The sequence below is a fragment of the Schistocerca americana genome, chromosome X, assembly GCF_021461395.2.
Source record: "Schistocerca americana isolate TAMUIC-IGC-003095 chromosome X, iqSchAmer2.1, whole genome shotgun sequence".
In the NCBI taxonomy this organism is placed as follows: Eukaryota; Metazoa; Arthropoda; class Insecta; order Orthoptera; family Acrididae; genus Schistocerca; species Schistocerca americana.
Window position 1 is genome coordinate 85,968,976 of NC_060130.1, and position 26,247 is coordinate 85,995,222.

Genomic DNA, 26,247 nt, shown 5'->3' on the forward strand with positions numbered 1-26,247 from the left:
TGCAGTATTAATTACAGTTTAAATGTGTATTTCACAATATTGTAATCTCAAAACCATATAGAAAATTACGTCCATATATTTTCATCTCGTTGATCAATCATTAACAATCCAGTATGCCAACAGTACATAGAGGCCACATATTATATCAAGTATCATTTAATTAATTATGTATTATGAACAGTGGATAAGAAGTCTGATTTCAGTTTCTTAAATGACCATTGCTACAAAGTAGGTAAGAGGAGATAATTGTTGAATACTGAAGTTAATGCTATCTTCATGAGATTGACCTGTTGTGCATTGTGAACTACTGAAGATGCTAAAGCTGTAATCAACTTAAAGAACTGTTTCTGAATGAATTTTGAATCCTTTTATAAAAATACACGACAGTTTTGTAGTTGGCTCAGTGAGGGTGTGCAGTCAAGTTACTGATAAGCATAAACATGAACTGAAATGTACATGTGGCTAGTATTTATCATTCCTGTGTAAAATAGTCGAGCAGTTTTCAAGATATTTCCCCACCACAACAACCACTTGGTTATTAAGGTTACCAAAGATGCAACATTTTGAATCAACTGTAATGTGATTATTCTTGATGAGTTAAGCTTATGGCCTTGGAGAAATATCAAGTTGAATAGCTTAACATCAGCAGTTCCTGAATGGAAAAGTAGAATGACAATATGTGCTTTGTTGCAGGATGTGGTCTTAAAATTTGTATTGGGCCCAGTGGGGAGTTACTTGTCCTGACTCCATTTGGCTATACTGAGATGAGTTTTGTTTCTACAAGTTTAATGATTATTAGAAGATACTACTACTCACTCAAGATGTTAGAACCTTCCAGACAATGGCAGATTTTTGAATCAGCAGAAAGTTGTTCTAGAAATTGATGGAGGTGATGTCCAATCTGGTTGTAACATTTCTTTCCTGTAGACAGAAGGGCAGCAGTGACAACTTCTCCTGCTGTCTGTCTTTGCCACAGACAGTGAATCACTTAACTGTCATCTGCAGAAAACAAGGTGTCAGTGCTTACATTCGTAAGTGTGTGTGTGTGTGTGTGTGTGTGTGTGTGTGTGTGCTGTTGGAAGACTGCTTCATCACCACAGCTGCAGAAACTAAAAAGTGAAAACAATAAACCCCCCCCCCCTCTCTCTCTCTCTCTCTCTCTCTCTCTCTCTCTCTCTCTCTCTCTCTCTCGGGAAGGTGTTTATCATTAATTTATTCACAAAGGTACTGCAGTCAGTCAACATCACTATTTCAAATGCTGTAAAAAAAAAAAAGCAAGAGGTACTATGGAAGAAGAGCCTGGATTGTGGTAATCAAAGAAGTGGTTGTTCAACACAATGAGTCTAACAGTGTCAAAGTTTTTGGGCAAAATCAAAACCACAATTTCACAATGACCTTACACTATTTGCCCCCCCCCCCCCCCCCCCCCCCAAACATCTTTTTGGTTGTTAGAATAAAAAGGAAAATGTAGCAGAGATGAAAACAAAATTGCTAGAGCACTACACAGCACGAGAGAGGACAATTAAAAACTGTCAATTTGAAAACTGTTGGAACAAGCCCATTGGGCGCAATGGACACTATATTGAAGGTGATGGGGTTTTGTAACTCATGTGGAATACTGTATATGTAGTTGAATAATTCGTGTTACTTTTTTGGCACCAATTTTTTTAGTCACAAAAATGTTAAAGAAAACTTTAATTCCAGTAACCAAATACTTTTCTTCTAGTAGTAAAAATGCAAGAGTATCATGAGAACATTAGATCCCCCCCCCCCCCCCCTCCCCCAAATTGCTCTTGTGGCATTGTGAGATGAAAGCATATGTAATTATGAATGAGGTAGAATTGTGACAAATGATTTTTCTTTATCTATGTGTATTATGTTATGCTGCAAATATGACTGATACTTATCAATGGACAGCATGATCACATACAATTCAAAATTGGACACAAGTCCCTGTCATTTGAGTGTCCTCAGAACAGTAGGTGAACCTCCTGTGCAGTTCTTTACACTGCTACTAATAACTTCAAAGATCCAAAAATTCATGCATTTCATTATCTTGTTCCTGATTATGGAATTTTTTTTATTAGTGTTAAAGTGAAATCTGTGTACACAATAATTTACCTTATATGTAGTTCTCTAGGTAAGTGTGCAAATACTTTCATTGTGGAGGATACTAAATTATCAGACTACTACATAAAAACTCTTAAAATGATCTGCACCCAAATGTCATGGGGGAGGTGGCAGAGATGACACTTTTAGAGGTTTCACCATTTTCATTACTCAGCAAAGTGGTAATCTCCACACTGGCACCACCAATGTGTTTATGCCCCAGAAACCGGGGGTGGGAGGTGTAATACTCATGTACACAACAATATTCATAAAAGTGCAGCACTATCACCACATTTACAAGCAACACAATTTCCAGAAGACTGAAGTCTTAATTTTGAAATCTGAATGTGATGTTTGCTGTTGTGTTTACATGTTATGCTTGAATCTATTTTGCTAGTATGATCAACTATTAGTTTCAGAGTGTCACTTGTCTTAACACAACCAGATTATGTAAATCTGCTGTTCAGATTCAGTGAAGTCAAACTATCAGTGCCATTTTAGTGAGTCAGGAAGGTGGTAGTCTTGTCCATGTGAGACTGCTTTATTACTCCCAATAGATCACACATTATTAACAATAATTGTGAAGTGGACACTGGTTGAACATTATTGTAATCAAATATTGTGGACACTTACAGTGGCTAGAAATATTTTGAATGGGTAATAGAAATTTCACATGACGCTCTAGAGCAGGTGTAGTCAACCTTTTTTACCTATTGCCCTCTTTTATATCTCCATTAGTAGTAAAATTTTGTAACAGTCATAGATTCCAAAGTAATAATTTAGGAAGTAACTTTACTTTATAAAATTTATAAAGCAGAGTTACAGCAAGTTAAAGCATATAATCATAATTACTTAAATGCAAAATGGAAATGAAGTCCTTTGCTGCTTAACAGAGACCACTGCCGTATTAGGCAAGGTCCTAATGGAAGTGCTTTGCCATTGCTTTCCTCTGATCTTAATGGGGATGGATGGATGATGAGGATGATGATGATGATCCCCACTCATTTTGGGGCAGGTGAAAATTCCCGGACCCCATGCTCAGGAAGGGAGAGCTACCATGAGTGGCGGACAATTACTTAAATATTTTGTCAAAATATTACAAAAAACTAATGAAAATGTTTTTACAATGCCCACCACTCACCATGAAAGCTGAAATCCCCCAGGGACCAGGTTGACTACCACTGTGCTAGAGCACTAAAATTAGTAGTGCTGTTGCAAGCAGTGGTGTAGTGTAGGAGGTTAAAGATTTATTTGTGACAAGCCAGATCGTGTTGGCTCAGAGTCCCTGAAAGTACCTTGAAATGTTAACTTTTAATTCATCGGAATCTCTTCATTATTGTTATTCGATTAATTGTATTTACTTCTAATCATTTGACTCATAACTTTAATCACTGTACTAACTTTTTCATTTGCCACCTACCTTATAGTTGGCTTCAAAAAGTCAAGTCCACCTCTTGTATTGTTCTATCACCAGCAAATGACTGCAGACAAAAGCATTTGCCAGTTAAGAAACTGGGGGTGTAATGGGTTACAAATTAGCCTGATATGATTGTCACAAATTACTTTCGTTAAATTAGAAAAAAATTCAGCATTTGTTTATCTTGTTTCATCAAAGAAAGAAAAATGTGATCTTCCTCCAAGAAAAGACTGCATGGTACATGTCTGATGATAGTGGTTTTTTTTTTTTTTTAATTATAAGAAGTGAATCCTTAATGGCACCCATGTCACAACCTGCATACACAACAGTTAAACACCAACTGGCACTTTCATTTGAAAATATTCTTCACCCACTTACTTTGCCAACATTTATTTAGGGCATAATGTGTGTGAATCCATTTAATGTAATTAAACTGTCTCCTTTGGTCTTCCGTAAAAACTATTTTTTTTTTTGCGACTGTCCTCATTCACACACATTTTGGCAGCTCTTAAAACTAAATCCAGCTGTGTAGTTTCAGAAAATTCGTTTGTTTATATTGTTCATAACTCTGTAGAAATTGCTGCCTGATAATACATTACCCACATCATCAATGGCATCCTTACTGTGAGCACTTTTTTCCGACAGAATTCTGAAGTACACTCTCATTGGCTTTGTGTCCTCCTCCAATTTGCAAATCATCTACTTGCTCACCTTTAAGATTTTTCTGTCGCCTTCACCACCGGTGCCATAAATCCCCTACATTTTCTCCTCAACGAATTTACCCGCATTAACCGGAAACTGTCCCACCTGCCCACAAAGGCATTTTCTGCACTTGCATTACTTTAATTGGAGTGGGACTGTACCTAGTCATGCGACCAAGTGGGTTCCTGCTACAGCTGAATCACCACTTCGCCTTGTTGGGCAATACATCACATGCGGTGTTGCTCAATGTGTAGTATATCCATCATCTGGCTCAGAAGAGCAGGTGTAAATAGCTTGATACATGGAGTTACAGTATCCAGTACAGAGAATCTGGATTCCAAGATTGCACAGCTGAACATTTTCTGAAAGAATAGCTTGAGCAAAACATTAAAATAGTATTTTGTAAGACTTGATATCACACTGCTAAATCATTACAAGACGGTACACTTACTGTGAAATTTTACATCGACACTCACCTGGTATCAACAATTAATATTGCTGAGTCATTGTAATGCCTGTAAACATTGTGAAACTACAGGGGTTCCATGACTGTCTGTCTCCCATGCTGCTCAGTGCAGGTCAAACATTTAGTGTAACTCTGAACAATATAGATTACATCAATCACTGCCTTCTTTTTTTCGGTTCATATTATGTTCCTCATAATGCACTGTAACCATACTTACCATACTGAAAGCTCTGTATGGCAGAAGTGAAGTAATAACTGAATAACAGGACAGCACTACAGAATCACAAAGTCAACAGTCTTATGAGATTATTCATGATTTATTTAAAGAACACAGTACATGAGATGGTTCACTGTCACAAAGCACCCCAGTGAAGTACAAGTTAGAAGTGATACTTGTTTCCAAAATGCATAATGCAATATCTGATGGACTCTTGGCAGATACAGTAATCCTTGAAAGGTGGTGCAAGAGTTTCTGCCAATAAATCCAAGACCTTGATGTACTCCGACAGCGCATGTGGAATTTTTCCATTTTTTGCTAACTGCTGTGCTCTACAGTTCATATCATCTGTAGCCTAAAATTTAGACCACCAAATTATTAACAATAATTACATTGGTTGTGATGAGTGCAATAATAGCAATATTTAACACAACATATGAGTAGTATGGTTGCTGCTTGCTGCCACAGCCGTTGCCTGAAATGTTTTAATATGCATGTTACACATACATGGAAAAGCATTTCCTATCTCACCCAAATGCCATTCCTTTTTTTCATCTCCATACTACTACAATCAAGCAAAATGGGTCAGTGCATTCATATTTGGCTGGAATGATTCAAATCCTCACTTGGTCAAGTGGTTTCCCATGGTGTTTCATTAAAGCGGACACCTTTGTAAAATTGCTGATATCAGTAACATACCACCTCTGCTTTCTTCCCCCCCCCCCTCCTTCTGTCTTTTAATGGTTGAGTTCCAACATTAAGTGGGTGATTTAATCAAAGTTTGCACAATAAACAAGATTGGTTTTATCACTTTAATTTGATTAGTACTTCTTCCAAACCACTTACATGTTGTAGGATGATTTCCTAGATAATTAGTTAACCCATTTCTTTGTGGAGAACACCTAGTAGAAGTGATGTTGCATTGTACTTTTTTTTTACTCATGGTATGGATGTACTGGAATAAAAGTATGCATCATTTTAACAATTTTAGTTCCATGATAAACTTCAATTCCTGCATCCTGGCAACAGCAAGCAGCTCAATCAGGATAAGGAAACCAGTGTTCTTTCCAAAGGAACCATGTCCATAATTTCAAGAAACTGAAGTCTGTGTGGTCAAATGGGGATTGGAACCAAGCTGACCATGCTCTGTTTAAATAGAGCAGAAACCCATTCCATATACTGAAAATACACACAAATGGGAAGAGGTATACAACTATCTGCAATATGAATTAAAACATTTTAGAATTATTTCCAGTAGGAAGTCCCATAAGTGAAATGAAATAGATTAATGCAATCACAAGTGTTTGCTGCGAAGACTGTAGGAAAGGAACTTGTGGAACTAGCTATACCGCAAAAACCAGGAATGTCACAGCCAAGGGAGGTATGCAATTGAACCAGCAGCTGTTTCTTCAAGTTGAACTTTATCTCTCACTATTAACACAGTATCCTGTGATGGTGGCTTTCTGGAAATTCTGAGAGTTGTACTGTTTTGAGTTTTGTTGTTTCAAATCACATTGAGATTGTGCTTCAGAAACAACTGGTTGTGGATAAGAACACTTGCTGATTTAGGGAATCTTTGATGGATGCTGGGGCTCCAGCTGTGCTTCCCACTGCACGATTGAGTATTTGTCGCATTAACTGTGGATTCATCAACACAAAAATATTATATACAAATAAATATATACCCATATTTGAACACACATGTACTTAATCAGTACAGTATATGCAGGCTATTTTCCCCACTTTCATGGCAGTGACACAGTGGGGGGTGATAAGTGCTAATAACTTACAGAACTTTTGATAACACACCTACATCACTGCTGCACAGTGACAATTTTGTAGGAGTCCTGTTTTAACTAGGAATTTAAAACTTTGCATTTTCAAAAAAAGGCTGCTGTCTTGTCTACTGTGTTCCAGAGTACAGTAATAATGAAGTATGGTGGAACATAAACAAACACTGGTGCCATACAGTGGCAATTTCAATATTTCCTTTAAATGTGCCGACACAGTGTGTTTACACAGAGAGAGAGTCTATGACCTAAAGCTCCATAACCAGTGTTTACTTACAGAGCCATATACAATAATGACAGTTGCCTTAACAAAGACTCTGGAAGTAAATTGTGGAACTGTTTCTTTAACTTTGACAGCAACCCTTACCATCTTTCTGATATAGACAATGAGTTATATTCTTAGGTCTTTTTACATTACAGGAGAAGGAAAAGAAAAAAAAACTGGATCTAGCTAATCTGTCATTCCCACACTTCGACAACTTTCTGTTCAGGTATTTCATACAGTTATATCCCTCCTCCTCCTCTCCCCCCCCCCCCCCCCCCCCCCTTTTTCTTTTAAGTAGTCTGATTTATCTGCCAGGATCGCTAAATTAAAACTGCAATCAAATATGGGAAAAATGGGTGTCAGGAGCAGCACCTGACATTTGCTAAGAAAGGAAATGGTTGACTTCAGACTTCATTCTTGAAGAGCACTAAGGGCCTAAATTGTGGAAGAGATAGCTAGACATGTCAGAAAGGATGTCAACAATTAAGTAAATACAAAACTTACTTGATTAAATAATGACACCTACATAATGAGTAGGCATCTTTGGTGTGCAACCCAGCCCGTATGGTGAATATTATGAATTTGTACCCTTCCTTGAGATGCTGGTAGGTTACAAGACCTGGTGTTTTTCCTACACATCACATTCACTTCACAATATTCAAACTGAAGGTAAGCGAAGACTTGGTTTGATGAGAATTACAATACTGATCTATTTTCGTAAGTTGTGGAATGCAGCCTATATGCTTCAGTGCTCTGGGTGTGAACTCAGCCTTAGGGAGTATATCGAAGTACAGTTAAGAAAAGAAAGGGCCACTTGTCAAAAGAGAATTTTTTTTTTTTAATCTGAGGGTAATAGACATTGTGCAAACAGTGCAGTGATCACTGCCATTGGTTTCTATCTTCAAACTGGATACAATACAATGTGTACACCCCTTTTCCACTACCAGTTACCAAGTAGACCAGGGCTTAACAAGTGGCCGGTTTTGAGCGTGAGTACTCGTGTCTGCTCAGGCACGTGCAAGGTCGCGGAGTAGGGAGGGAGGGGAAATGCGCGCACACGTATGAATAGGAACGCAGCGTGCCTATTGAATTTGCGCTGACTGTGTAACGTTAAAAGTACTATGATCAGCTCTAACAGTCACTTCGATGGTTAAGAATCATGTCAAGTGGCTGTTGTGTAACCCCAACCATGCTTTTGCAGTTCAACCCCCATTGGGAGGAATTGTATCTGTTTACAGAAAAAGATGGTGTTGCAAAATGTTTAGTATGTCACAAAACGCTGAATTCGTTTAGGAAATTTAATTTGCAGTGACATTATATGTCGTACCATGCGAAAGACTACGGAAGTGGAAAATGTGATGGACCAGATCGTGCACAGGAATTTATTAAACTTAAAAGGAAGCTATCCGAAGAAGACCTGGACGACGAAGAAAAATCAACTGAGGCAGATCTCAGAGTGAGTTACAAAATTGCTTTGCTTTTAGTAAAATCCCTGCTCCCCATCACTGATGGCGATTTAGTAAAAGAATGTTTGGTAGTTGCAGCGGAACATTTGTGTCCATCTCAAGTTGAACAGTTTCGGATTGTGCCATTATCTAACATGACCATTATGCGTTGCATACAGGACATGGCAGACGACGTCCAGAGCCAGCTTGCAAATATCCTTAAAGAATTTATGGCGTATTCTCTATCTCTGGATGAAAGTGTTGATATCACAGGAACAGCGCAGCTTACCATATTTATTAGAGGTGTTAATAGAGATCTTCAGGTGAGGGAGGAGCTCCTCGATGTAGTAGCCATGAAGAACACTACAACCGGAAGTGATATTTTAAGTAGTGTTGAAGAAAGTGTTGAAAATATACGATTGTCAAGGAATTCTTTAGTTTCAGTGTCTACAGACGGTGCACCAGCGATGACAGGGAAAAAAAATCAGGTTTCGTCTCGCTGTTGAAGGAGAAAATGCAAAAACTGACCGTGCCGAATGAAGCAAGGGGCGTTCACTGGCTGATCCACCAGGAAAACTTATGTGCAAAGAGTATCACTCCAAAAAATGTGATGAGTGTTGTTTTTCGTACAACCAATTATATAAGGAAGCATGGGCTACAACACAGGCAATTTAAAAGCTCTCTTGAGTATGTAGAAAGCCAGTATGGTAGCCTGCCTTATTACAGCGAGGTCCGCTGGCTTAGTCGTGGCAAATTATTAAATCGATTTTTTTGCCTATTAGATGAGATAAATATGTTCATGGAAATGTGATCTCGCGTTCTTAGCAGATTTAATTAGCCATCTGAATGCTTTGAACATTTCACTACAAGGTAAAGATCTGCTAATTACTCATTTCATAGATCGAATACGAGCTTTTAAAATGAAATTGACACTTTGGGTGAGTCAGCTGGAAACAGGAAATCTAGCTCATTTTCCTACATTATCATCCATGCAAGATGTTCACAAAGACTGTGAAAGTTATTCATATGCCCTTAAGGAAGAATCTGATCAACACTTTCAAGATCTGACAGCACTAGACAGTGATTCTGATCTGTTCTCCTCTCCATATTCAGCGAATATTGAAGAGATTCGTCCTGAGCTGCAACTAGAAATTACTGACCTGCAGTGTGACAGAGAATACAGAGACAAATTTCAGAACAAGAAAAACATTTTGGAATTCTACAGAGGCTTCCCTCAGGATAGATTTCCTCGTTTGCACAAACTGGCGGCTACAATAATATCAATGATCGGTTCGACCTACGTTTGTGAACAACTGTTCTCTGCAATGAAATTTAACAAGACGCCCCTGAGAAACGCATTGTCCGATCGAAATTTAAACTGCACGCTGTGCCTACGATGCACAAGAACAATTACTCCGAACATAGACGCAATTGTAAAGGGCAAAAAGTACAAGATAACAGAGAACCCCACACTTCAGTGACACCTTTTATTGTGTAACAGTTCACAAATTAATACGAATGTAGAGGCATACACTAAGCTAATAAAATTATGTGGCTCGTGTACATTCTCCTTTATTTGTTTCATTTGTCGCAGTAATAATTCGTGAGTGATATCCCTGCAGGTGGCCGCGGATTTACATTGCCTGGCGGAAGCTGTTGTGTGCCCCACGTGACTCTCCCCACTCTCCGCTCTGGTCCAGTAGTGGGGCTAGCGTGCTCGCGCCGTGCTGCTCACAGCTTGCTCCGCGAGCACGTATGTTGTGAAGCCCTGAAGTAGACTATCATCTGGGATTACTTATATTTGAAGAACATACTCAATGATGTATGTTGATCCTGACTTCATTGTAATTCATTCCACTGGAAATCGCTGCTGTTGGAAACAGTAATTATAAACAGTTATATCAAGTGACATGGTTTTGCAGAGACCACTACTAGTTATGAAATTTGTTGACTGTTCATATTATTTAATAAAGCAACATTCTGAGGTATAGATCTCATCTTTGTGCTATAAAGCAATACACACATTTTACAAAAGTGCATATAGATATTAAGGTCATTCTTTTCATTATTGGCATGTACTGCAGTTATCCTGAGGAGAAAGGAGGATAACCTAGTATTGGGGACTTATTTCACTTTGTATGTTGGTCCGCTGTTCGCATAAAATTTTTTAAATATTCACCCGCTTTGTTCCTATGAAATGGCTGTCTCCCTTAATCTTGTTAACCACATAGCTTGTTTCAATTTAACTGTCAGTATGTTTATCCTGGCGATGTCCATCGTGTGCAATGTCTCCTGCGCATCTTGCTGTTGCACCTCTGATGTTGACTGACAAAATATTCAACGGTATTCAAACCTTAAGGATGAAAATAACTTCCGCATTGTGTGTCACTGCCAAGTAACATACCTAAATGAAACTTTAACCATATGTAGAAAGAACTGCTGTAGTATAAAAGGTAACTGAAACAAATATGCACTGAAATGAACAGAAACGTCACTTTTAATCAATGACAAAAATTAAATTGAAGTCATTGTGATTCATAATGGTCTCCTGGACATACAAAAAAACAGGACATGTTTTTTAACTGGTTGTGTGGCCACTACGGATGGCAATGTGTGCTCTGCAACATGCTCCCGTGCTGGCCACGAGGTTGCTAAGGCTTTCTTGTAGTAGGCTGTTCCATACCTCCACTAGCATGGTTGACAATTGCTGGACGGTAGTTGGTGCGTGGGGACACACTACAATACATCTCCCCAATGCATCCCACACATGCTCGATGGGATTTAAGTTGGGGGAATGGACAACGCCAATCCATTTGGCGAATATCCTCTCATTCCATGAGTTCCTCCACCTGCACTGTGCAATGTGGTTGCGCACTGTCATCCATAAAAATGAAATCAGGGTCGTATGTACCCCTGAAAAAGACACACATGGGAAAGCAGTATAGTGTAACAATAATGTTGACCAATGAGTGTACCATATTCAAATATTTGGAGGTTAGTACACCTGTGCAACATTACGCTTGCCCACACCATAACACATGGACCACCAAAACAATCATGATCATGGGTACATTGTGTATTCCCACCTTCTGTCATGCAACATTATGCCTTCCCACACCATAACACTTGGACCACCAAAACTATCATTTTTGGCAATATTCCTGGGTGCATTACATGCCCTTGTATTGTGAGAGGTAGGAACATACAACGCAACCAGGAAGATTGTCGAACATGATCATTTTAATAGTCCAGATTTTATGGTGTGTTGAGGCATAATGTTGTATGGCAAAAGGTGGGAACGCACAATGTACCCAAGAACACCGTCGAACATGACCGTTCCAGCGATCTAGGTGTTATGGTGTGGGGAGGCATAATGTGGTTTGGGTAGCTGACCTCCAAATCTTTTAACACTAAGCAATCCATTTTATTGTGACACTGAACTCCTTCCCGTGTTAATATTTTCAGGGGTGCATTTGGCACTGACTTCATTTTTATGGATGACGAAGTGCAACTGCTTCTAGCAGCCCAGACCAATGACCATTTAGCTATTGTGAACTGTGTTGGTGGAGAAATGGAACACCCTACTACAAAAACTCTTTCCAACCTAGTGGCCACCATGAGAGTACATTGCAAAGCAGCATTGCTATTCATGGTGATCACCCCTATTAAGAACCATGTCCCACTGTTTGTAATGTCCAGGGGACCATATCAAGAATCACAGTGAGTACAGTGAACTTACGTTCTTTGAACAAAAGTGTCATTTCGGATTGTTGCATTGCGTTTTTCTTGCTGTTACCTGATGTACTATACTGTCAAAGTTCTTTCTATGTATGGGGTCAAATTTCATGGAGTTTTCTATTTTAACAGTATGGAATTGAAGAAATGTGAGACCTTGAGGTCTGTAATTTTGTTTAGGACTTTATTTCCATTTCTTCCAAGGTATCAATTTTCCAGCTTTTCTCTTAAGTATGTAGTACTTTAAGATCCTTGTCTATTGCAACACTGTGTCTTATGAGGGATGGTCAATATTCAGGTACGAGGGTTATTCCAAAAGTAAGGTCCGATTGATTGCCAAATTGAAACCACAGTGAACATCAGAAATGTTTTACTTGTAACAATTAGCTACACCTTTCAGCTACTTCTCTACGTAGTCGCCGTTCTGACTTAGACTTTTGTCATAGCGTTGTACCAACTTTTCAATAGCCTCATCATAGAAGGCAGCCGCCAGTGCTTTCCGCCAATTCTCCACGCTGGCCTACACCTCGTTGTCTGTGTCAAAATGTTGTCTTCAAAGACAGCGGTTCATGTGACCAGAGATGAAACTCAGGGGGAGACAATTGCAGACTGTATTGTGGGTAATCTAACATTTCCATTTGAAAACGATGCAGGAGCATCTTCATTGCCCCTGCAGAATGCGGCTGAGAATTGTCGTGAAGACGAAACAGCACGACAGTTATGTAATGTTGGCTGCATAGCTTCAGGCGAAATTTCTCACCAGGCCCTCGTACTTGGCGGCAGACACTATTTTCTAGACATCTTTACGCACTCACTGCGAGCTCAGAAATGAGAAGAGCGACGTGATGCTAACTGGGGTTATACTAGAGACACTAACTACCCAACACATCTGTGCAAAGCTTTATCGGATTTTCATAGTCGTTTCCATTTCGCGACCGATCGGACCTCACTTTTGGAATAACCCTCGTATATGACAGGAACAGCCATATCTACATCCATACTCCGCAAGCCACCAGGCAGTGTGTGGCGGAGGGTACTTTGAGTACCTCTATCGGTTCTCCTTTCTATTCCAGTCTCGTATTGTTCGTGGAAAGAAAGATTGTCGGTATGCCTCTGTGTGGGCTCTAATCTCTATGATTTTATCCTCATGGTCTCTTCACGAGACATACATAGGAGGGAGCAATATACTGCTTGACTCCTCGGTGAAGGTATGTTCTCGAAACTTAAACAAAAGCCTGTACCGAGCTACTGAGCATCTTTCCTGCAAAGTCTTCCACTGGAGTTTATCTATCATCTCTGTAACGCTTTCGCGATTACCAAATGATCCTGTAACGAAGCGCGCTGCTCTCCGTTGGATCTTCTCTATCTCTTCTATCAACCCTATCTGGTACGGATCCCCCACTGGTGAGCAATATTCAAACAGTGGGTGAACAAGTGTACTGTAACCTACTTCCTTTGTTTTCAGATTCCATTTCCTTAGGACTCTTCCAATGAATCTCAGTCTGGCATCTGCTTTATCGACAATCAACTTTATATGATCATTCCATTTTAAATCACTCCTAATGCCTACTCCCCGATAATTTATGGAATTAACTGCTTCCAGTTGCTGACCTGCTATTTTGTAGCTAAATGATAAAGGATCTTTCTTTCTACGTATTCGCAGCACATTACACTTGTCTACATTGAGATTCAATTGCCATTCCCTGCACCATGCGTCAATTTGTTGCAGATCCTCCTGCATTTCAGTACAATTTTCCATTGTTATAAACTCTCAATATATCACAGCATCATCCGCAAAAAGCCTCAGTGAACTTCCAATGTCATCCACAAGGCCATTTATATATAATGCGAATAGCAATGGTCCTACGACACTGAAATCACTCTTACTTCGGAACACTTATCTCCATTGAGAATGACATCCTGCGTTCTGTTATCTAGGAACTCTTCAATCCAACCACACAATTGGTCTGATAGTCCATATGCTCTTACTTTGTTCATTAGATGACTGTGGGGAACTTTATCGAACGCCTTGTGGAAGTCAAGAACACGGCATCGACCTGGGAACCCGTGTCTATGGCCCTCTGAGTCTCGTGGACGAAAAGTGCGAGCTGGGTTTCACACAACCGTCTTTCTCGAAACCCATGCTGATTCCTACAGAGTAGATTTCTAGTCTCCAGAAAAGTCATTATACTTTAACATAATACGTGCTCCAAAATTCTACAACTGATCGACGTTAGAGATATAGGTCTATAGTTCTGCACATCTGTTTGACGTCCCTTCTTGAAAACGGGGATGACCTGTGCCCTTTTCCAATCCTTTGGAAAGCTTCTTTCTTCTAGAGACCTACGGTACACCACTGCAAGAAGGGGGGCAAGTTCCTTCGCATACTCTGTGTAAAATCGAACTGGTATGCCATCAGGTCCAGCGGCCTTTCCTCTTTTGAGCGATTTTAATTGTTTCTCTATCCCTCTGTCATCTATTTCGATATGTACCATTTTGTCATCTGTGCGACAATCTAGATAGGGAACTACAATGCAGTCTTATCATTTGAAGGAGAAAAAAAAAAAAAAGTCTAGCAAAAATGACTCTAAAAGACATACCTTAATAGCTATGTAGCCTAGTCAACGAAAACCAAAAAAGGTGCATTAGGGGGAAAAATTGTGTACTCACAAATTTTTGCGCAGTGTTAGGAGGGAGTATTATGAACAACATACTAAAAATACTGGCCAGTGAGGTGTGAGTGTTGGGGTGGGGATGGGTTCGAAGGTCACTTATTTAAGTTTTCCTCAGATAACTAGAAAGCTGCGGCTCTTAGTGAAAGTGTCTCCCAGTACAAAATTACTACAAAAATGTCCTATTCATTTTTTCTCTAGGACTGGCAGTTTCCACCTTTCATGGGATGGAGAAATCATAAATTATTAAAAATATTGTTTGAACAGTATAAAATAAATGTTTAATCTTTGAATTATGTGGGGTAAAAACGAATACTAAATGTGTGTACCATATCTAAGTGCAGTAGAGCTGTATTAAGGAATATATTGTGTTCTGGGTGGTTTAACAGCATGAAGGTGGAGGGTAGAAGCACAAGGGAATGTAGGCCACCAGAATGTTATCATGTACTTCTCTTCCTTTAAAGACCTGCAGACTGAAGAGTGAGCAGGTGATTCTTCACTCTATCTACTCCACTACATCACAAGAAGCAACTATAGGGTGTTTCGCAAAGTTATACGGTCACTCCACAGTGTGCCTTGTTGCATATCACTGACGACGCAGTGTGCAGACCTGCCCTGGGAGTGATTATTTTGCACAAAATGCATTAACACTACAGGGAATGCAGATATAAGTTACTAATAACACTAACACAGGTAACACATATGGAAGAATCTACATAAATCTCTGCACAGAGTTATATACTGTTGGCAAAGTATTTGGGTCTCAGTCATCCTGTACAACAGCTGTTGTGTTCTTTGGGAAAAGGCAACTTCCCCCCCACGATAAGTGCTGCTTGCTTTCCAGTTTACAAACAAACTACACCTCCCCACCATTTCTTGTATGGTTCTCTTGTGAGTGCAGATAAAATAACCTCAATGAGCTCATGTTTATATGGTGGAGTTATGTTCAGTTTATTGAGTGAATGCTTATTTGCAGTTGTTATATGAGCTGCTATGTAAAATACATTCCTGTGTGTTTAATTTGGATGTGGCACCTTGTTGCTGTCTATTGTTGACAGCATACTGTAAAGCCGGGTAATTGTGTTTTAATCATATGGTGAATCAAGTTACTGCACTTCTCTCACCATTAATTGTGTTACTGGTAGACTGCACAAATATTTTCCATTCGGGAATTGCTGGCACTTTTCGAGTGGGTTACATTGAGTGGAGCCACTTACCGCATGTCCAGTTATCTTCTCTTCTAACACGATTGTGAATATTTCTGATGGAATGGGACTGATCGTGTTCAAGCCTGGAACAGTAATCTGTTGTAATGCACTATATGACTTACGTTCAAATAGCTGAAGTAGTTATGCCTGGAAAAGGCACTTCATTCTAGTAACCACTTGACAGCTCCAGCTGTTGAGCTTTTCTACATAATAGCTCACTTAAAAAATGCTAGTAAGTACTCACTTAATAAACTAATAACAACTCCGCTATATGAACACAAGATCAATGAAGTTATTTTATCTACTCACATTAGAGAGCTGGACAAGAAAATGCTGGGGAGGTATAGTCTGTCTGTAAACTGAAAAGTGAGCAGCGCTCTTGGTGGGGGAAGTTGCCTTTCCTGGAAAAAACACTTAGCTGCCATACAGGATGACTAGGAATCAAATTCTGCTCTAGCTGTGTAGAACTGTGTGCTGAGGTTTACCTGTCTTAGTGTCATTAATAACTCATATCTGCATTCCATGTAGTGTCAACACATTTTGTGCAAAATAAGACACTCCCTGGGCATGTCTGCACACTGCATCACCAGTGATTCATACGGCACACTGTGGAGTGCACATGTAACTTTGTGAAACGCCCTGTAGTTGCTTCTTGTGACGTAATGGAGTAAAGAGTAGGGAACCACCTCCTCACTCTTCAATTCGCAGACCTGTGAAGGAGTGACATGCGTGACCACATTCTGGTGGCCTCCCTTTGTTCACGCTTCTACCCTCCACAACCACATCCTCCACTCGCTTACATCCCCAGAACACAATTTATTGCTTCATATGGCTCTACTGCACTTTAATGTGGCACATTAATTTTATACTGTTAAAGCAATTTGTACTGGGAAACATTTTCACTAGACACCGTGGGTTTCAAGTTATTCATGGAAAACATAAAAAGTGACCTTTATATCTGCACCCACCCCAATGCTCACGCCCTACCAGTCATGCTGTGCAAAACTTCGCAACTAGACAATTTTTTCCTCGGAATTTTTCTTCGCTGACTGGACTAATGAAAACTACTTTATCTTCAATACTGTGAAACAAATCCTTCTACTACAAGCTCTTCGATTTTCATATTTTACGAGGGGGTAGTATGGACCAAAACAAGGAAAAAAAAGTCCAGTAATGGCTACTATGAAACACATCACCTCTACTGGAGAAGTTTTCATAGCCCTTACTAGACTTTTTTTTTGCTCTGAATGATCATTTCTTTCATATCCTGGAATAATGACTCTTCCCCCTGGCACACCCTGTACGTTGACTTGTTGGTTTTGTCAAGTCTGGAACAGCCAATGTGTTTTTTTAAAACGGGTTTTAAAATTTCAGTCCATGTGGCCAATGTAGTATTTGGTGCAACGGTTGCATGTTATGTTATAAATTCCTGATTTGCTCAGTTTATCAGCTAGTTGTGAGTTTCTTCCTTAAGTTGTTGTTGGTGGCCAAAGTGATCCTGATATCTGTGTTCTTAAACAGGCTATATGGTGAGTAGCAACTTTCCTTCTCATAATATTGTTACATTCCGTCCTGGATTTTCCACGTAACAATGGCTATCATGTGCGTGAGATAGATGAACTTTCGCAACACATAACAGAAAGCAAACAAACCGACATAGCCTCCACCTGTAACACACAAAATCTAAGTATATAACTATACCATATGTAGGAGTCATTTTAGACAAAATAGCCACTACCAAGAACTTATAGAAGAAACTGGCACATGAAACCTGTCAACCAACTGAGCAAATCAGGCATTTATAAAGTAATATGCAGTCACTGTTGACAATCTTAAAGTATTACATGCTTTAAAGGAAAGCTGGCAAATGGACATCTTGGAGAAAACGGAAATATTCATGCATGGCTAAAACTTAAAAATAAAGATGCTAAATGAAATTACAGAGTTCAAGAACCCACATTCCTTCATGAACTTCAATTAAACACTGTTAAAAAGGAAAAATGTGTAAAAATTAAGAATGTATATGAATCTGTGATCCAGCAATGTCTTTATAATACTTTAAATATTTTTATACTGTCATTTTTAACATTAAATTATCACAGTGTCTCTTATTGCAATATATTTTGTTGACCAATATCAGAGATGTGACAGCAAGATGTGCAGAAGACAGTGCAAGTGATAGACAACACCAGGACTGACATATCGATAGTTAAATCGAAACAAGCTTTGTTTTGACCACCCTGTTTTACTCCACAGAGAGTTGGTTGTATGTCATGTTTTAAGTATCCTTTGCAAGTTTATTAACAGTAGGTAGCAAGATCTGAGGAGCGACAGCATGGAGGTACCTGAACACACCACATGAAGACAGCCGCTCCATATAAACAAAGTTAGCGAGTACTTGAAATGTTTTATGTGAAAAGCAGACTAACATACAATGTGAATATTTCCTCATATTAAGTTATCCTTCTTTCCCTCCACAGGATGACCGCAGTATGTGACAACATTGTACAGAACAACTTTAATATCTATGTGTACTTTTGTTAAATATGTTTGCATTGCTTTATAGCCTGAAGAAGAGTTTATACCTCAAAACTTATTGGTTCCTTAAATAATGTGAGTAGTCAACAAATTCTGTGACTGTTAGCAGTCTCTGAAACACCTTTTCGTATTTTTGAAACCATCACAGTCGATCGACAGTCAATATGGTTTCAGTTGATTAACAGTCAATATAGCTTTAAAGTAAGTTGTACCATGCATGGCATGTACTGTGCTGATCCAAAACTACGACAGGAGACTGAAAACTATAAATACAAGGAGTCTAATGTACTAAACACCAGTAGAAATTTGTATTAATAAACTCAGCACTAAATCAAGATTAATAAATGATGAAATGACAACTCCTAATATTTTCTTGCTTCAATGGCATGGCTATCCATAAAATGTGGATAAAACTAATGAGCAACTTAATTAGGGAAATCTACTTAAGTACTATGTAGCATCCACTTTTGTCCTGATGATGACGGCAATGCATCACTGTGCAGACTTCGAGACATCCAAAGTTGTTGGGGAGACATCTTGACCAATGATCAATCAACCACCGTCCAACACTCACATAGATTTGAGCAAACTATATCCATGAAACATGCATCAACCTTAATTGCATCTCAAATTAGCTCAGTAGACTTGAGTTGATGTTTGAAGGAGCATGATAGGAAGGGAGGGGATCATACGGACACCAAGTGTTCTTCGAATCATTCAGAAAGTCAGAAGTGTGTGGTGTGGTGTATTGTCACGCCTGTAGTGTGCTACAGGTGAACAAATTGATGTACATGATAACATCACAGGTTTTTGTGTTGTTCTCTAGTGAGAGACACTAGAGAGACAATGACAGTCACATGTCTGTCTGTAAATGACACGCAAGTAGGGCTTATTACTGGGAAAGTGGCTTTTCCTGAAAGTATGCTACAAATGCCATACAGGCGAATTTTCATTCCATCTAGCAGTGTAGTGCAGCATGTGGTGACTCATACAGAATCTTTTTAGATGTTTTCTTGCATTTGCAATATCAGCTACCAGCATTAATTAGTTCATTAATAGTTTTGTCTGCATACATGTTTTACATAACTTTGAGGAAAAGCAAGCTGCAAGAAAAGGTACTTCTGAACTTCTTGACAGCGCACTTCCAATCTCTGGTTATTTGGAAAATTTTACTAAATTCAACATCTCCGACCTGTATTGCTACCCTGGTAGTCGACTCCTGTAACGACTGCTTTCTCTAAACTAAGGTACTCGTGGTACATCCTTAACACAATGGCATGTGAAAAATTGGTGATTACAGGACACCTATGTTGGGCAGCCACAGTCAGACAGACTGAGTGTCACGGTGATAGTCATCTTAGGGCCTGACAACATCCCAGTCATGTGATGTGGCAAACTATTTCATTCACTGTGATGTCAGGAGGCATCATGCTTCAACAGCAACTATCTATAATTCTCGTGAGTGTATTCTGCAAGCATCACTCTTAACTATAGCTAGGAAGACTCCAAATGAAGACTGGTGATCTACAGCACAAAGATACTCGTTTTCTAATATTATAAGAAACACAAATGTAACAAAAATCCAATCAGTATTTTACTTATATTATTCTCTTTATGTGAATGAACCATTGAAACACTCTTTGAAACACATTTCGTGCAAGAGGGCAGAGTCGTACTGAAAATGTTACAACTACATATATTTACGGTTACTATAATACGTTTTGTACATCAATTACTATCAAAACCGTGAAAGAATATTATCCCTACAACAAAATAGATTGTAGATTTAATGATTAAAAATTACATGTAAGAGAGATGTATAAGCAAATCGAAAGTATATATTTGTACCCATTTCTCGTGTTTGACAGTTTCAATATTCCTACATGATTTTTGTTTCCAACATTCGAGCAGAATTCTAGGACATCTTAACATAACTTTTACATATTTATTACATACCTGTAGTGCTTTAAGGCCCTTAAGAATGTTTGTGTAGCCTTTGCATTCAGTACATTGTACGAAACAATGCTCTATTGATGTCGGAACACACACTACATTGTTGCAGTTTGTACCGGCGTCACATCTGAACCTCAGAACAGTCGAGTCCATCTCTACGAAAGTTGGCCAGTCCTCAATGCAAGGAATGCATTTACATTCAAACCAATACTGATCTTTCAGAATATTCTGCCTTTCTTCCTTGTGTACTTGCACAAAATTTGGGCCATAATTTTCAGAAACCATTTCACCTACGTGAAGTGTTCTTACTGTACGCACAGCAACACTTGTACCGTGGAAATACCTGAAGAAAAAAAAAAAAGAGCCAAACCTTTGACAATTTTACGAAACCGTGAGAGTTCTCATTTACTTTATGCACATACTACTTACAACAGGGAAAGCATTATTACGAAGGAGTCATATGGTTTAGAGTAGAAATTGACATTAGTTATTTCTTCACACCAAATATTTTATGAAATACTACCTCCTTTCATTAAAGACGTGATGCTGATTCAGATTTTAAAAATGGATCCTACTACAACTTCACACCAAAAATTTGCTACAGGATCCACAATATTGGCTACAGAGAAAAACTATGCCCTGGTAATGTTTTCAGAGTACAAGTACATTTCAACATGCCTGGCTGCCCCTGAGTGAGTTGTGTGATAACATCTCAGCCTTTGGAGTGAAAGGTAAACCCAGTAATGTATAATTGGTAGTACAGATGGCAAATGAAAGATTTATTGGAAGGATTCTGGGAAAGTGTGGTCAATCTTTCGAGGATATTGCATACGTGATGGCAGTTAAACCATTCTAAAGTTCTGCTCCACTGTTTGAAATTCATATCAAGTACTTATGGCAGCATACATCAAATGTATTAACAGATGTGTTGTAAATAGCTGGTAGAGACCAAACTAAAATGTAAGAGATATTGAGAGAATGTACATGGAAATTTCGGGACCTGGTACCTGGTATTTGAGGCAGACTGTTTAAAAGTGCAGCTGCTTCCATCATATATCTTTCACAGGAACCATGAGAATAGAGATTATGGTGTGCACAAAGCATCATATTTGTTTATTTCCTCATTCCATGTGCAAATAGAATAGGACAGAATGTTTAAATAGGTACTAAGTACTCTCCACCATGCACTCAAGTGCTTGTGGAGCGTGTATGGACATATATATGATAACAGATGCTGTCAGAAATTTCTGTCAATCATACAGCTGTTGAGTAAAACTTCAGTAAATAGTATTAGGATAATATTGAAATTTTAAACAATGAGCTCACTACACACTTATTTGGAAACTAGCATACAGAGTGAGGGTACTGTTTTTAGGAGGACTTGCTGAAACAACTTTCCATCACCATAGAAAACCACCACATCAATCTGCTCCTCTAGTACTACACTTCTAGTGGCTTAATATTACTTTGTAATATAAGTCATCACAGCCCACATTCTCAGAGTGCAGCTACCCTCCTGTGCTTGTGATTGTTGTGATATGGCTGGTGATGGATGTTTCACTGCCAGGCCAAGACACAGCATCAGGCATGAGGCTCTGCTGTGCCCACCAGCAGCCTCATGGCAGCTAACAAATTAATTCTAAGATCTTAAACTGGTGATGTAACTGAGAAAAGTATACTTTTTTACTTTTTATATTACCTTTAGAAATTACAACAGTAATAACTAACAAACAATTTAGGATTTCCAACTAAGTTCTCAATTCAATTACACTGTATATGTTAACACTAACTTGAAATTTTGGAGCCAATAATCAATAACAGCTACCCTCCACTGTTTACTCACACCAGACAGATGTAGATGACTTTCAAAGAATTAAACACTTTCTTGCCACTGGCACAGTAAAAAGTGTGGATATTCTGCTGGCTTTCTATCACTTAATGTAAATCAATTGACATCTTGCAGATAACAGTAATATTAATCTCTATATAACTGAGAAGCTGTGAAGATATAATGCCTCTCAAAAGCAACATAACACATGCTGCTATTTTCAAGGCACATGGGAGCACTTTGGGAGTTACAGAGGAATTCCTTGTTTTCTTTCCTCCAAAATCATTGGTGGGGGCATCAACTATGCAGTAGAAACTATTAGCTCTGGTCATTTTTGCAAAAGCTAAATTGCACTGCATAATATGTTATGTGAAGTCAGCAAAGTTGGATATCAAGTGGAAAGGTTTTGTCTGCCATAATGTAATCATAACAAAGTCTGTCCATACCCAGCTCCTGACTGAAAAGGACAGTAATGTCATAAATATGGTATACTTTTGTATAATTTATTCCAGTTCGATATGGCTCAAATGGCTCTACGCACTATGGGACCTAACTTCAGAGGTCATCAGTCCCCTGGACTTAGAACTACTTAAACCTAACTAACCTAAGGATATCACACACATCCATGCTCGAGGCAGGATTTGAACCTGCGACCGTAGCAGCCGCATGGTTCTGTACTGAAGTGCCTAGAACCGCTCGGCCACCGTGGCTGGCCCTGTTTGATATGTTGACAAAATTAATACTATTCAAATTGAGTCTGATGATAAAAAACAAACCAATGTTTGTGAAAGTAGCTGTCCAAATGTATCCAGTCAGATAATGTAGAGAATGGTGTACCAGCAACAAGCAGAGATGGCTTCACACAGACCTGTCAGTGATCCCTCATGTGACTGCAGAGGTCAGTGTTACACCAAGCTCAGCCAATGAAGCACCATCAATTCAAATGGGAATGGAAATGTGATAGTACATGTCATTATACCTTGTCAATGTGAAAGGGCATAATATTAGTGAGTGAGTTTGACTGGAGTAGAATAATCGGTCTACGGAAAACGTGTTTGTCGTACCACGACATTTTAGCCCATACAATGAATGTTAAATCCCAGAAAATTAAAATAGTCAGTTATACAATATTGTTTCTTCAATGATGATATATAAATTATTTTCTTAACTCACACTGATTACTCCTTTTTCATTCCCTCTTTCACCTTGAATTTTAGTTTCATATAAACTATTTTTAAATGTAGTAAAACTAGTAACAGGGTCCTTTATCTATGGTATTTGAAATACTGCTAGTCTCACCACTCTTAAATAAATGACATGCAGTCCTCAACAGTCAACTGGAGAGGAATGGGAAATCTGTTATGTCTCACAAGCATTGAGAACAAGGTACGGTGTGGACAACACTGCATAACACAATTATGTCAATCCATTGCAGTCGCTTACAGTTTTCAACATCCTACTGATTCTAATCAATTAACAAGGTTAGTTGCACTTATTCTGTTAAATGTCATTGCATCGTGCAGCCATAAATAAGCTGTGGAAACTTGAAAGGTCAGAAAGTGCAGCTCCATGCTATGTTGATAACCATTCCTATGTGTAATTTGGTAACAATATTATGAAGTAACACAAACAGGTTTAACAAAGTTACAGTATAGCAACAAATTCTATGTACATCAATATAGTGCAATTAGAATTGCACAAGTGTGCACTTTTGACCATGTTATTGTTATGGAAATACCTTCCACACAGTATAGCTGGTGCACTTTGAACACGATGACTCCATATTCACACAGAAAAGTAAATTAGCATGTGTACTGCATTAAGTGGCACATTTGCTGTCATTACCTTTTATGTTACAACAAAACTTTGATAGTTGGCATTATAATACAACAAACGTGAGGGGCACGGAGCTAGAAGCCATCGTGGAGCTCAATCTATATGTATACAATCAATCACAGACCTTACCTACCACCCAAAATAGGTCATGCACTTACCCTAATATTGAGCTTTCTCTTTTTACAACACTTTCACTTGCTGGTTGGTATGGAACAGGATAATCACTCAGAACCTCTCAACAAATGATATGATGTGTTACAGTGTACTTTCAAAGGATAATTGTTGTGCAACCATATTTCTGCACAAAATTTTATTTAAAAAAAAAAATGTTTAAAACTTACACCTACAACACGTCAAAATATCATCAAAAAGAGCCAATAAGGTGATATTTCAGTTCTAAATGCCATTACAAAGAGTGTATCAATAATCAAACACAATGGCAGCAGGTACTATATGGAGAGAGTAGTAACGAATTAGTCATCTGAATAAATATGGGATGCAGGTTATATCTAAGTGGTTCACACAGACTGTAGAAGAACATCTCTGCTCAACCAGTAGAGAGAATGGGAACATGTATTAATATGATTAACCATTAAAAAGCAAAAGTTGGGGTGTTATGTAAGAAATGATTTGGCCGAGTCCCCTACAGGTCTCCTAATGGTGAAAACAGACAAACAATTGACTGCTTTCTATGAAAAGCTTATGATATTCTTGTACATCCTGCTGCCATACAATTGAATGCACAGGATGACAGGGAATATTACAGACAATCTGGGCCTCAAAATGAATCTAGTGGTGCCATTGCGGTCTACCTACTTTCAGACCTGGTAAGCCACTTTCATTTCAATGCACACTGGTCTGATTGGCTAACTTCAATGTTAATTAACTCAGAAACAGCACAACATATTGATTTTTTTTCTTAACACATATTTCTCAGCACAACCTACTCTGCAACACTCTTACAAGCTTTCCAGACTGTTTCTGACCACCCTGTATATAAAGATATAAAGGACTTACAACATAAGGAAACCTGTGGTAGAGGAACATAAATTTTCATGTAACTCCCTAATTATTTATGAGAATATTGTTAAAAGTAGGTTCACAGGTCTACCGAAATCTGGTGAGGTAACAAGTATACCAAAAGGGGAGGGCAATAAAACGTTATTGGTTAATCTGTCTGTCAACATTTACCACGGTAGTGGAGAAATAGAACACTGATAGAAGAGTAATATGTATGATTAATTCACAGCCTGACTTTGGAAAAGCCGTGTCTACAGAGGCTGCAATTAACAAAAATATATGTTGTCTTCAGTCCAGAGACTGGTTTGATGCAGCTCTCCATACTACTCTATCCTGTGCAAGCCTCATCATCTCCGAATAACTACTACAACCTACACCCCTCTGAATCTGCTTACTATAATCATCTCTGTCTTCCTCTGCAAGCCTCCCGAAAATCGCTGCAGATTTCAATGCTAGGCCATCAACAAGTGCCAGTGTGTGAACCATTCAACGAAACCATCGATATGGGGTTTCAGAGCTGAGGACCCACTTGTTTACCCTTCATGACTGCACGGCACAAAGCTTTATGCCTCACCTGGGCTCATCAGCACTGACATTGGACTGTAGATGGCTGGAATCATGTTGCCTTGTCAGACGAGTCTCGCTTCAAACAGCATCAAGCAGATAGACATGTACAGGTATTGAGACAACTCATGAATACAAGGATCCTGCATGTCAGCAGAGGACTGTTCAAGCTGGTGGAGGACCTGTAATGGTGTGGGGCATGTGCAGTTGGAGTGATATGGGAGCTCTGGTATGTATAGATATACTCTGACAGGTGACGTAAATAAGCATCCTGTCTGATCATCTGCATCCATTCATGTCCACTGTGCATTCTGATGGACTTTGTCAATTTCAGCAGGACATTGTGACACCCCACACATCCAGAATTGATACGGAGTGGCTCCATGAACACTTTTATGAGTTTAAACACTTCCGCTGGCCACCAAACTACCCAGACATGAACATTATTCAGCATCTGGGGTTGCCTTGGAACTCTTACAGAT

At 38.9% G+C, this 26,247-nt stretch overlaps 1 protein-coding gene across 1 annotated transcript in view; it reads right to left on the reverse strand.

The window, feature by feature from the left end:
* Positions 1–4,992: 4,992 nt before the first annotated feature.
* The window catches only part of LOC124556518 (SET and MYND domain-containing protein 4-like), a 124,174-nt gene continuing 102,919 nt past the window's right edge, over positions 4,993–26,247 (reverse strand). Inside the window, exons 8-9 of the mRNA XM_047130472.1 lie at positions 20,521–20,860; positions 4,993–5,266 (exon numbers count right to left, since the gene is read on the reverse strand). Of these exons, the coding sequence (XP_046986428.1) occupies positions 5,075–5,266; positions 20,521–20,860 (532 nt within the window). The 3' untranslated portion in view covers positions 4,993–5,074. The remainder of the gene's footprint in view (positions 5,267–20,520; positions 20,861–26,247) is intronic.